The 14,200-nt window shown below is 38.6% G+C and overlaps 1 protein-coding gene across 4 annotated transcripts in view; it reads right to left on the reverse strand.

The window, feature by feature from the left end:
• Positions 1–9,208, reverse strand: part of SLC35B3 (solute carrier family 35 member B3) — a 23,502-nt gene extending 14,294 nt beyond the window's left edge. The window contains exons 1-4 of one of the 4 annotated variants that reach the window (XM_029244098.1): positions 9,025–9,112; positions 8,586–8,666; positions 5,345–5,638; positions 2,261–2,382 (exon numbers count right to left, since the gene is read on the reverse strand). In XM_029244098.1, coding sequence (XP_029099931.1) covers positions 2,261–2,382; positions 5,345–5,545 — 323 coding nt within the window. In that variant the 5' untranslated portion in view covers positions 5,546–5,638; positions 8,586–8,666; positions 9,025–9,112. Of the gene's footprint in view, positions 1–2,260; positions 2,383–5,344; positions 5,639–6,437; positions 6,547–8,585; positions 8,667–9,024 lie in introns of all 4 variants that reach the window. The other 3 variants (XM_029244097.1, XM_029244099.1, XM_029244096.1) reach the window with 3 other exon arrangements.
• Between the last annotated feature and the right edge of the window lie 4,992 nt (positions 9,209–14,200).

Genomic DNA, 14,200 nt, shown 5'->3' on the forward strand with positions numbered 1-14,200 from the left:
AGGTTCCAACTCTGAGTGCAGCCTGGGGCACGAGCTCATGGAAATCCCAGCTCTCCTCCAGGTCTGCTTTCTTACTGGTGAAATGAGGTTAGATTTCATCACCTTGCCTCTAGGACTCTCACTGTTTCTATTTGAATACCCCAATTGCTTACTACTTTAGATATGATGGGAAAGTCATAACTTTGATAAGCCCCTTAGCTTTTCAATTTGGTACAGATCTCCTTTATTAAAAACTCACATACAGTGATTAACACTGAAGTTACAAGATGATCTTTGGTGAAATATATACTTTGGAGTAATATACTTTGGAGTATATTTAGGGTATCCTAGTCTATGATGGGCTATATCACACATCACCATATTTCATCCTCAAAATGAAACAGAGAGAATTTAAGAAACTTCCCTGAGGTATTGACAGAATAGGGGGCAGTAACATGACTCAAATCCATGTTTTCTGACCCCAAATTCTGTACTCTTCAAGTACATGGATATTCATATAAATATAGGAAGAGAGAAGAACCTAAGCAAAGAATTTGACTTATTAAAGGTCTAAAGAGCAGTGTCACTTAAATAAATTCAGATATATATACACTCAAATAAATTCAGAAATAGGGGATTGGGCATATTTTCATTGTAATACACTTATACTTTTTCTAAAAAAGTTTTTAATGTGCCTTGGAATGAAAAGTTTTCAACTTCTAATTACATTTATTATAGGTCTATAAATTCTTCTACCTAATTCCTTCACTCATGTTTCAATCAAACACAAATGACTTTAAATATGTTATGGTTATGTGGTTTAAAGGTTGGGAAAAACATGACTGGAGGCTCACTCCCCATCTTTTGGTAGCTGAGAGGGAGTTGTATCTTTTTAAAATTTAACAGTTAGGAGATGCATCATCTTTGTGTTTTTTTCATTTAATAAATACAGCATTGGGTTCTTTTATTTTAGAAGCAATCAGAGGTCCAGCAGTTTGCAATACATAATGAATATATATGGAAGCCAGGCTTCCATATATATTAGTCCTGACAGACACATTTAATTACTTTCTATTCTACCACGTATGGCTAAGCTAAGTCTTGTAGAGTTTCAGAACATGAAAATAATAAAGAAGATCTCCTCAGATTCAAACGTTTTTAACATTGCTGCTATAATAATTTATTGGCAATAGAGAGGTTGAGAGGTAAAATTAGACACATGAAGAAATACTGGTGTTACTTATTTAAATATTTAAAATTTTATAGTTATTTTCATACAAACATCAGAAACATTTAAGAAAAAAAGTAGCTATAAAAAATTTTTATTTTCATTGAAGGATTAAACATTTATATCAATGAAGAATGTCAACATTATAGCTCCTTATTACATTTAAACTGTTCAATATATACATGAAATATTCACATATTAGGGTCTGATATGACAGGATAACCACACTTAAATTTACCAAGAAAATGTTATATTCAAATTCCCAACCACCTTCTGATATGAGTCTAGGTTTTAATTGCATATTGCTCAATATGCCATTAACAATATTTCAAGATATTTCTCAAACCTAGGTGGTCGTTAATTTAAAAGCTACTGTCTATATAAACTCTTTTAGTTTTGACAAAAAGGAACATAATAAAATTTCTCTAATGGTCAAGAATGCAATTCCTACTGCTGGCCATTACAAACGTGAGGATGTTAAGTGGAATATATCCCACAAAACAAAACATTAACTATGCATTTCAAAAACCACTATAAAAATAGGTATTGATATTTCATATCACCATTCTTATGTAGTACCATCATAAATTTTTCAGTAATCACACCTATTTCCATTATAAAAACATACATGTACAACTGAATACTTTCTCCTATTTTAAGAAGATCTACCTTATTATTGAGTCTAAACAACATTTTTTTTTTTTTGGCTGCGCTGCGTGGCATGTGGGATCTTAGTTCCCCCACCAGAGATCGAACCCGGCCCCTGACAGTGGAAGTCCGGAGTCCTAACCACTGGACCGCCAACAAATGCCCTAAACATTTTTAAATCTGATAACATTACACTTTTTTCAATTTATAATGGAAATACCATATTTAATATTTTTAATAAGTTGATAATACTGATAAAAATTCTTGGGTATTAAATGTTTTATTAATGGGAAATGTATATTTCGTGTATAACATATTCCATGTGCGCAAAAAAAAAAAACAATAAAAATGAACTACTACTCGTGTACTTAACTGCCAAAAAATAAAAACAAATAAACCACATACCTTCTCCTTTTGTCCTGAATAAGCTGAAGCTCTATTAGGCCAAATATGGAGTAAAATGCAAACTGCACTAAAGTAAGGTACCAGCCATAGGGCTTAAAGCCCTCCACTGAAAATATTAATTCCTGTCAAGAGAGACATGAACACTGTTTAAGTCCCAGCGGCAGACCAATTACCTCACAGCACATTCCTATAAGCACAGCATTTTAACAGAAACCAAGCTTCACCCCCAACAACAAAATGCACAAAAAAACATCCAAACTGTAAGGCTTCTGAGAGGTAAAATTAGAGAAGTTAGGAGGCCTTTCCAAAGAAGTGACAGTAGATATCCAGGTATGACAATCAGCAGAACAGAAAGCAGGGGAGGAAGAACTAGGAAGCAACCCCCTCCTATGCTTTTTTCTTTTTTTAAAAGACCAAAATTAAGAGTCGCCCAAAACAATGAGGAAGGCAGCTGATTCAAGGACTCATGTACTCTTATAAAAAGCATATTTCATTAGAAGTCTATTATCTCAGGCCTGTTTTCCAATATTAAGATAATCAGTTCAAATCGATAATTAATGCTATTTTTTAGAATTCTTGTGCCATAGACTATATAAAACTTCTCCTTATAGAGAAATGGTTACTCTTCTTAAAAATGTTATATCATGAAAACAGTTTTTGTTAATTGTTAAAAAGCCATTCTTTTTTTTTTTTTTTTTTTGTGGTACGAGGGCCTCTCAGTGTTGTGGCCTCTCCCGTTGCGGAGCACAGGCTCCAGACGCGCAGGCTCAGCAGCCATGGCTCACGGGCCCAGCCGCTCCGCGGCATGTGGGATCTTCCCGGACCGGGGCACGAACCCGCGTCCCCTGCATGGGCAGGCGGACTCTCAACCACTGCGCCACCAGGGAAGCCCTAAAAAGCCATTCTTAATCTCATTAAGAAGTATTCTAATAAAGCTATCTGGCTTAACTGAATGCATCAAACTATCCACCAAATATATATATTTCAGCTGTATTTGAAATAAATTTTAAAAAGATGAAATTGATGGATAAACTTATGTTCGAAGAAAAACTAAACACAGCCTCTAAAAAGATCCTGAACTGAGTTTGTACATTTAGGATGCTGTGTAATTCCCCAAATTTAGATTTCACGTTCAAGTAAGTCTGTAAGTTATTTAGGACATTTCTGGTTTATAAACTATAAAACATAAAAATAGCTTTATTAATATCCTGGCACTCAGGTAAATATTTCACTTTCTATATTGCTAAATTTACTACAAAACCCCATTTTCTTTAACCTATTTTAATATCCAATTAGTAGCAATGCCAGTTCTCACCAAAGTGATGTTACAATTATAATCGGTTTATCTTATAAGAAACTTTGCACATATTAGTTGTAAATTAAAATCTCTGATCATTTATCAAATAGAAAAAATTTAATGAAATTTGTAAATTTCTAATTCATATTCCATTAAAATGGCTAACTTTGCTCCCAAGCTATTTGGTAACAATGGTATTTCGAAGGACAAAAGAAAAAATTTCTCAATAAGAGATCCTAACATTTGATAAAAGTTACTATTTTGTATTGTTCTTCATTGTAGTATCTGAATTCTTATATCATCTTCTAGTACAAAAGTCAATTATAAATATTAAGATTTTAAAATTCATGTTGTTTTACACTAATACACCCTACAGCATTTTCAGAAGCTAAGGAATAGTCACAATTCTGTCTTCTCCTTTATACTTAGTTTTATATTTCATCTCTATAAAACAAAGGAAAAGCATACAACAATTTTTAAGATCACTCTGATTATAAATAATATCAGAGATGTTATCTATGTTTTCAGAAAACACATCACTTTCCTTTTCTTCAACTATAAAGAATTTCTCATGTTAGGGAGTTGCATAAAAAAGCAAAGTTGGTAACAGCTGAAAATACCCACTGATGAGTTGACAACTGGTAATTAACGGTCCCCATGCACACATTCTGTTTACACTAGCCTGGGTCCTCATCCATCCAGCTCTTGTCTTTGAAAGTCAGGAATTTCCTGGTCAAGTGTTTACAACTATCCCATAAAACAATGCAAATACAAGACAAACTGGCAATGTTAGAAATGTTTTGCATAGGCAAAATCACAGAAAAATAAGGTTCTGGCAAAGTTGAATTAGAAGAGGAAACCAACAAGAATGAGAACACAACAGATGCTTCAAGAAAAGGATGATTCAAGTATTACAGGATTGAAGAGACACCCTTGGAAAAATAGAAAACATCCTGATACACTTTTGCAAAATGACCTCTTAATGAGCTCCAGGAATCAAGAGTGAACTAGAATGTGGCTTTTGTGCTATCATTCAATTTCATGTAAGAATTATGTTCCAAAATACCAATCAATACTTCAACCATTTTCTTTTAAAAAGCACATGGTGGGGCTTCCCTGGTGGTGCAGTGGTTGAGAATCCGCCTGCCAATGCAGGGGACACGGGTTTGAGCCCTGGTCTGGGAAGATCACACATGCTGCGGAGCAACTAAGCCCATGTGCCACAACAACTGAGCCTGCGCTCTAGAGCCCACGAGCCACAGCTACTGAGCCTGTGTGCAACTACTGAAGCCTGTGCGCCTGGAGCTCATGCTCTGCCACAAGAGAAGCCACCGCAATGAGAAGACTGCGCACCGCAACGAAGAGTAGCCCCTGCTCGCTGCAACTAGAGGAAGCCCATGCAGAGCAACGAAGACCCAACGTGGCCAAAAATAAATAAATAAACAAAAATAAATTTATATATTAAAAAACCCCACATGGTCGCAATTACCTACATTTTGCAAAACATAACACTTCATATTTTTTCATAATTTTAATTTTTTAAGATTGTCTCTTGCTTCCCTTCCCCCATGTAAAATATTTCACCTAAAATTTGGATCCCTGTTTTCAGTCAATTTAATCGTAAGTAAGTAGCTCTTTCCTACTACTATACTAAGAAGCTCAAATTTGTGAATAAACTTGCTATCTTATAAAAGAAAGTATCTTGGACAAAACTATTAGTAGTGCCCATGTTGAGCTCATTTGTTATAAATAATTAACACATTATAAACAAATGACTAATTTTTTACCTGTATATATCCGTAAATTAGGTAAAATACCAAAACTCCAGCAACACATATGAAAAATTGAGTAAGTTTGTTAAATCTGCTGAGATTTATGCCAAGCACTACAATATCATCTATCGACTTGATGTGTGGTGACATTGCTTGGGTTTTGGATGGGACAGTGATAGAAATATATTTCCTGGAGCTGTTGAACTTGAGATCCATTTTTCTTATTTTGCAGCATTCAGTGCTTCCAAAGTTATCTTTGTTGGTTTCCTCCCCTTTGTTCAGTCTTTCTTTTGCCTGCTGAGCCAAGCCCTACAGAAGGAAATAAACAATTAAAGCAAAACATTTAGACCATCAAGTAAAGTGCTATGCTCCAAATAATATCTCAAGTCACATTTGGAAAATTACACAGGTAAGAATTATTCTCTCTGGATAGTAATATATTAATTCTCCTATTCAAGCTTCCCATCCACCAAAACAATATGCTTAGTCTCCAAACACGACTAAATTAAATATACACCATTCTTATTTCCACAGCAACAAACTAAAAGCTAACCTTGTATTTATTTCATCAAAGTAAACGTGCCTTTATTATGTTTCCATTTGCAGTGAGGATATAATTTTTAAAGCCCACAATAGTTTACACATAATGTCTTCAACATTAAAGTCAATCTTTAATTGCAGAAAAGAGTAAAGAACAGCCCAAACTCCTACAGCTACCAAGACAATTGTAAAATTTATTTGCTAATAACATTTTAAAATAAAGTCAAACATCTGTAAGTTGTGCAAAAAGCTAGATTTGACCAAGATTATAGAAAGGATACTATGCTTTAGCAACAGCATCTCTTAGGCTAAAAGAAAACATTTTTTTCCTTTGGAGAAAAATCTCTGCAATTTAAAAAAGTCTTTGGTAGTTGTTCCATGGGTATAAAGTTTCAGTTATACCAGGTGAATAAGTTCTAGAGACCATCTGCTGTAGATGCCCTATGACACAGTGTCTGTGCTGTGCACTTAAACATTTGTTAAGAGGGTAGATCTCATGTAAAGCATTCTTAACTACACACACAAAGGGGACACAAGGACACTCCTGGTGGTGACAGATGTTTATTACCTTGTTTATGGAGATGGCATCACAGGTGTATGTATATGCCCAGACTCGTCAAATTGTATCTATTAAACATGTGCATTTTTTGGTATGTATCAATTATACCTCAATAAAGCTGTTTAGAAAAAAGAAATAAAGCTCTTGGGTTTGTAAAAAGCTGAAAAACACATCATTTTTTGTTAGTCTGTGAAAAACAATCATGAAGACTCCATAGATGACTATCAATTTATCTTTGGATTAATAGAAACTGAAAAGTAAATTCATGTAAAAGTTGAGGAAAGTGCAGAATTATGACAAACAGAACTTATTAAGAAAAACTTATCTTCCTAGAAAAGAATGTCTGTTACAATCCCAGTGGGAATTAAAATTTACACTCTAGTTGAGAGAAGAGGATAAGAATAATTTTGACAGTGAACTGTCTGGAAATCTTTAAAAAAAAACCCAAAACTGCCATATGGTGATTTAAAATGGCAAGAATTAGAGTCACCTCTTCATGATCGCTTCTAGTCTGCTGATTTACAGAGATTAAGTAGGTCTCCTTCCGTAATTTAAACTTGGGGTCAAGGCTCTGCCTACAACTTGTAACTAACAATAATACACAGGCATCAAAGAACATTTGTTGTACATGATACCTGCCATATTTCTAAATAGAAAACGTGTAATTTCAAGAAGTTTTACTGTACTTCCTTTCCTTTGCCCATTTCTTCTTTTACACATTGTTCTTGTTGCCCATGCTACGTTTAATCAGTGTCATCTCTGTTAAGACTTTTTAAGTCACCCTGTAGGATCCCCTTGGGATATGACTTTCTTTATAAAGCATGCCTTAAAAGACCTTACCTAAATGTTGTTTGAATGTAAAAGAAATAAAAAGGTTAGCAACTATTTTCCATACGTGTAGGCGTGGGTGTACTAATAAATAGGTGTACAAATGGGTGTACATTCTAATAAATCTGGCCCCATGTAGGTTTTTAAGCTTCCTCTCCCTCCCCTGCATTTAGAATGAAGTTTTATTAATCAGAACATCACTCGTCAGATCATGTGACTGGTGAAGAAAGACTCTGAGCTCTGATAGCCAATAACTGTGATCCTGAATGTCTGCCATATCCCTTCTATTTCAGGCATTAATGACTGATACCAACCATCATCTAAAGAAACTGGTCTAATGTCCTTGTGATGTAGGAAAAAATAAAAAGAAATCAAGCACAGAATTAAAATTAGCTTTCAAATTAAACGATTAACATTTTGCTTTAATTTACAAGTTCATGTAACCCTTGAAACTTAAAAAAAACCCCACAGGTGTGAATCACTGCCTAAGGTCTCTTCCTAAAGTCAACACAGACGTTTAATTACTTGAAGTTACAGATAATTGCTAAAATGCAATAAAAAAGTAGCATTTCTAGCACATATTGAAATTTAAAAATAAATGACTGGTGACAATGTTGATTTAAAATACCAACTGAAGTAAAATTTAATTTCTTAACCTATTCTTTCCCAACCTTTTGAAGAAAAGTCTCCCACTACAAAAAGGTAGAACATAAGGAAAATATGTCACTACGATGTGAGCACCTTGAAAAAAAAAACTCGGTTCTGTATTTTGCCACACTCCACATTACAATTAAAAGAATGTTGCCAATATAGCTAGCTTAACCGGACTCTGAATATTAATCATGACCTGTGGCGTATAATTATAAAACACAGAAAAACAAGATTCCTTCCCATTTCTTTGAACACACTTCATTGCACAAAGTTCAAGAAACTGTGTGCTAATTTTTGAAGATCAGTTTTTTTTTCCTAAGGGAGAAAACTAAAATTAGGACTTCACAGGTATATTAAGAAATTAAGTATTACAGATAACACCTATCTAAATTATTTTCAAAGGCTGCATCTCCCTCTTCCAAGTCCCAAACCAACCCAATAAGAAAACATTCGTCCCCAAAACAGTTCTTGACGTCTGATATCCTACTGTAGAAGAAATGCATATGCCCAACATTAAAAAAAAAAAATGTTAGAACGCCAAATCCATCCACCTTCTTCCAACATTTCTTTAAGAAAATAAAACGGTGGGCAAGAGAGTTAAGCTGCAAAGACTGGAGGAATTTGAAGAACTACCAGTGGAAGTTCATGACAATTACTTAACCCGATGAGAACAATCACCTTGCACTGCAAATGGACAGCAGAGTACCATACAGTACCCAGCTGAACGCAGATCCCGGACGTAGTTCTTCACTGAAAACGCTGTTGTGGGGGACCCAGGCGACTGACAGTTGTCCAGAGGCCCTGGGGATAGCCTACCAGACCCTCCCATCAGGCCTGCAAGCCTGCAAGTACCGGCCTGAGCGAGCTCTCGCCAGCCGTAGGGCGCAAGGGCGAGGACAAGCAGATGCTCCTCCCTGGAAACCGTGCCAGCAGGTTTCCGTTCTTTGTGAAAGGAAGTCACCCGCGCCCTGCCTCCCGACCTCATCCTTTCCCGCTCTCTCCTTAGGATGAAGATGGGCGGTGCCAAGGTTTTCCGGGGGGTGGGGCGGGGGGGGCTGCGTCACAAACACGGCGAAAGGCCCGGGGGGGCACGTCCACTCCCGAGCCAGTGTGTCACCTGAAAGGGGGACCCCAGCCCAGGGGGCGCCTCAGACAGACGGAGCGTCTCCCCCTCCCCAGGTCCGTCGCCATCACCTCCTGCTTCTCCTCCTCGCCCACTCCTGCACGTTCCACCGCAGCCGCAGAGGCCTCGCCAGGTGCTCGTATCCCCGGCGCCCGCTCGCCACTTCCGCCTATGTGTCCGTCGGCGCGTGCGCACTCGCGCGGCCCCGCCCCCTCGCCGGCCTCCTGCCTCTGGCGGAGGGGGCGCGGTCACGTCTCGCGCAGGCGCCTTCAGCTCCGGGGCGCTGGACAGGAGCCGACGAGGTGGGCCAGCGGTGCCGGGAGTGAGCTACTACGCGCGCTAAACGCCGCGTCGGGGCGGTGAGCGCCTGTCGGGTGGAGTGTTCTCATCTTCCGAAACGTGCTCCTCGAGCCTGTGCAGCCCCCCAGGTTGCAGGGCCCGGTCCCCCGGTCCCCGTGGGCGCCCACGCAGGTGGCGCCTTCCCGTCCAGTGGCCGTGCGCTGGAATTTGAGGAGGCCCAGTGGAGAACGTTGAACCCGAGTATAGACACCGTTGGGGTTCCCTCTGCTTGATCCAAATGAGATGGGGTAAAGTCACAGTACCTTTCTCTGCTTCTATGTTTTACCTGCTTTTCAGGGAAGGTGAACCCAAGTAACGCTTGGGTTGCTTCTGACGTAATAATTCAGCTTGTGGCTACAGCATCCCCGGTCCTTTTCATGAATGTTTGGACAGTGCCACTTACTGCTCAGAACGTAAATCCCACGGCTTTACCAGCTCCCAAACTAAACATTTACCCTACAGTTAGGGCTGCATCTACAATCACTGAGATGCAGTGATGTACAAACCGAGATGGGATCGGTGATGAATTGATTTGGGGGTAACGCTAAAATGATATGGAAGACAAAGATTACTATAAGGAAGGAAGCTTTTTGAGAGCATATGCTTTGGATTCCTGGGAAAGGAATGAATTGGAAGCACACCAGGCACCTCCTATTGTAAATGGTGGGTCTGGTTGGGCATTTTCATTTAATCCTTGTTAGGTCGAATTTTTCAAATGTTGACTGTGGCTTAGAGAATTTAAACTTCCTAAAGAAATAGTAAATGGTAGCCTTCCAATGATGCCATGCTGTTACCTGGATAACGTGGATTTAATGCTACTGCTAGGCATTTATACAACATGGGTCATGCACGTAATCCATAAATTAGAAATAGAAGCTCTCTGCCCTCAAGGAGTTACAGGTACACAGGAAAAGGTAAATGTTAGCATAAAACAACTTACAGTACAAGAGGTGTTCTAAGGTATCATCTCCTTGTACCTGGATAATTACGGTAGTCTTCTGGCCCGCCTTTCTACTTCCCCTTTATTTCTCTACTTTCCAATTCCTTTCAGCAGCTGGAATGACCCTTTTAGAACCTGCCAGTATATACCATTCCTCTGCTCAGAACCCTTTACCATTTTACTCAGATTACAATTCAAAAGCCTTACCATGGCTTCTAAGAAAGAGCTCAGTCTGGATAAACCACATCTACAGCTGCTGTTCAGAGTTCATCAGACCCTGTCCAAGCACACCAAGCAGAACACTCAGGACCTACTGTTCCTTCTGTGCGGACCACTGCCCTCCCAGGTACCCACGGAACGTGCCCTGTCACTTTCCTCCGTAGCTGCTCAAATGTAACTTGACCTGACAGTTCTTCCCAGACTGCCCATCTAGGAGAGCTAACCCTACACACACACACACACACACACTGTCCTCCCACTGCTTTACATACCTTCACAGCAGTTATGATCACTTTCCACACATTTGTTGTCTGTGTCTCCCTTACCTCTTTGGCTCTACTGGAATGTCCCATGAGAGCAGGACTTTTGTCTCATTTATTCACAGCGGTACTGCCATCATCTAGAACAGAGCGCCCCAGTACACAGTCAGCACTCAGTAAATACTTGGTGAATGAATAAGTGCCAAATGAGTGTTAGGATAGTAATAAGGAAATTCAGAAGAAGTCACGTGTTGCCTGGAGTGGTCTGTGAAAGCTTCCTTTAGACGATGGAATTTAAATGATGATGAGGATTCACACTGGGTGGGTGGGGGCTGTTTGGAAAGGGGGAAAGGGGGGGGAAGGGTAGTCCGAGCAGAGTCAACCAAAGTAAACAGAGACACTAGACAAGGCAGTAATCAAACCTACAGTCGTTCTAGATGCTGACCTCTAAAAGTATAACCAAAATAGGAAACTGCTAATAGCACATCTCTGAAAATTCACTTTGCCTCATGAAGGCTAGTTTATCTTTCCCTCTTTACCAGCAAATCCCATCCTTCTTAGATTGTATCCATCAGATACTGTCAATTCCAGACTGACTGGGAAATATATTTAGAGAATAGTTGGAATTTGTTTTAAACCATGAAAAAGAAAATATCGAAAATAGCAGAGAATTAAATGTTTAAATAAAGCATAAGTGACACACGCATTTTAAGTTTTCTCATATACATGAAGGACAAAGAAAATAATAGGGCACAAAGAACCAGCTGGATTAAATGTCCCGGCAATTCCCGTTGGAAGTCCAAAGGTATTATGTATGAAGAAAGAAGAAAATAGAATAGTTTCACTTTCTAAAACTATCCCAATTTCAACTATGACAGTGCTTCATTATAAAGTTATGTTTATTTAATTCTTTGCCATAAGGTTTCAAACCACTACATACATACATATATATATAGACAAGAAATAAAATAAATTATATATATAAATATATAAGTGGGTACTAGTCATCAGTAATTTTCATAAACCTAATCATAAAGATTAGCATGACTATTGTCTTTTGATAATCAAAGAGTTTATTTATTATGGGAATTGCTCTTTAGGAATCCAGGGTAAACTTTTTATTAAATCAAATGAGTAGTACTTTAATTAAATATTATAAATATTTTTTAATATAAAGGTCAATGTAATGGACAATGTTGTGTCTCCCACAAAATTCATATGTTGAGTTCTAGCCTCCAGTGCCCTAGGATGTGACTGTATTTGAAGATAGGCTCATTAAAGAGGTAATTAAGTTAAAATGAAATAACGAGGGTGGACTCTAATCCAATCTGATTTGTGGCCCCATAAAAAGAGGAAATGTGGATACAGACATGTACAGAGGGGAGACCATGTGAAGACACAGCCAACACCTTGGTCTCAAACTTCTAGCCTCTGGAATTGTGAGGAAATAAGTTTTGTTTTTTAAGCCACCCAATCTGGTATTTTGTTGTGGCAGTCCTGGCGAAGTAATACAGTCAGTGACATATTTTTACAGGTCACATATGAGCTGTATGAGAGATGATCTGGAGAAGTACTTGTTATAGAGGAGGCATTTAACCAATACGGACTGGTACATTGCTGCCCATTTACCCCTGTGATAACCCTTGTTGCCAAACAAAATTAAAGATGTGCAGCTATGAATTGGTTATAACTTCTAAGAAATTCATAGTCCTGTTGTGTCAAAAGCCTTTGGTGTCCTGACTCATATGCTCAGCATCCTTTCTAGTTTCTGACTCACTGGGGGGACAGTTTCACGCAAGCTTCCACTCTTCTCCCTGACAGCTTCTCTCCTCTGCATTTTGCCAGGCTGCTCTGCTTTCTGCCCCGAGGCTCTTCTGACTTTGCCTACCCGAGGCCAGCAGTAGCTCTCTCAGCTCACGCCATGCACAGCTTTGAAGTGTTGGTGAGTTAACACTCCTGGGTCAGCTTTCAATCAGGAGACAGTAGCCAATGGGTAAAGGTTCTTGTCTTTCAGCCTGTAACAAGATAGTTTTGTAAGACCATTCTCCATGCTTCTTCAGAGGTCCTGGTGAAATTGAGTTCTGGTTGCCCACAGCAGCAACTTCAATAACACACTCTGGTATCGTCTTCTATATCTTTCTCCCCATTCCCTTACTGCTTCTTACTAGGATCGCCTCCCAAATGACCTGGCTGTAGGATCGCCTCCCAAATGACCTGGCTGCACACAAGTAGTCGTCTTAGGTTAAGCTTTGGGGGAAAACCAAGCTAGGAAGGTTGGTGTAAGAAGAAGGTCTCAAATGCAGCCTCTCAGTTCTCTGGAACTGGGTCGCTTACCAGTCAGGTGGCGACAGGGATACCTCCTGGTGTGCTATGGCATCAGGGCTACTAAGGCACTTCCTACCTGTGGTGGATTGAATATGAAGATGAATCATTCATCTTCGTGGTCGCTCTGGCACTCGAATGGGAAAGGGACAATTGTACTTATAAGGCTGGGGGATTTTCCTGGCTTTTTTTTTTTTAAACTTTCATGGTCAGCTAGCTGTCAACTCAGGGCTCACCATGAGAGCTAGAACCCCCATATCAATATTTAACTGTGGATATATATGAATGATTAATATTGGAATTGCAATGCATGTATAGACTCATGTTACTGTTTTAAAAATTTAGCCTAAACATACTGTTGCAAAAATATCCATTACTGCATGCAGTAGGGTTAAAATAGACACACAGCAATGAAATCAATAAGGACAAATAAAGTCAAAATAATTTACAGTTATAAAGCAAGAATACGAGCAATTCAGAACCATGACCAATTTGATTGATGGTATACTTTTTGACAACTTTATTGAAGAATAATTGACAATCTGCATGTTCTTAAGGTGCACAATTTGATGTTTTGATGTATGTAGATACATACAAACATCTCCAAAATCAAGGTGATGAGCATACCTAGTACCTCCAAAGGTTCCTCCTGTCTGTTTATATTCTGTCCCCCCGACCCAACCCTGCTGCTACCCTTTCTGCAAGCAACCATTAATTTGCTTTATATCACTATCCATTAGTCTGAAATTTTAAGAATTTTAAATAAGTGGAAACCTATCTTATATACATTTTTTGTCTGCCTTTTTCCACTGAGATTAATTATTTTGCTGTTCACCTATGTTGTTGTGTTTATCAATAGTTAATTCCTTTTTACTGCTAAGTAATATTCAGTTGCATGCATTGTACACTTTATCATTCCACTTGTTCATGGACTGTTCGGGTTTCCAGGTTTGGCTGTTATTCATCAAGCTGCTTTTGAGCCTTCATGTACAAGTCTTTGTGTAGACAGAGGTTTCATTTCTCTTGGGTAAATATCTAGAAGTGGAATGGTTGGGTCATATAGTAGGTGTTTATTTAACTTTTTAAGAAA

Source organism: Monodon monoceros, unplaced genomic scaffold (assembly GCF_005190385.1).
Source record: "Monodon monoceros isolate NGI ecotype Baffin Bay Population unplaced genomic scaffold, NGI_Narwhal_1 Super_Scaffold_3, whole genome shotgun sequence".
Classification (NCBI taxonomy): Eukaryota; Metazoa; Chordata; class Mammalia; order Artiodactyla; family Monodontidae; genus Monodon; species Monodon monoceros.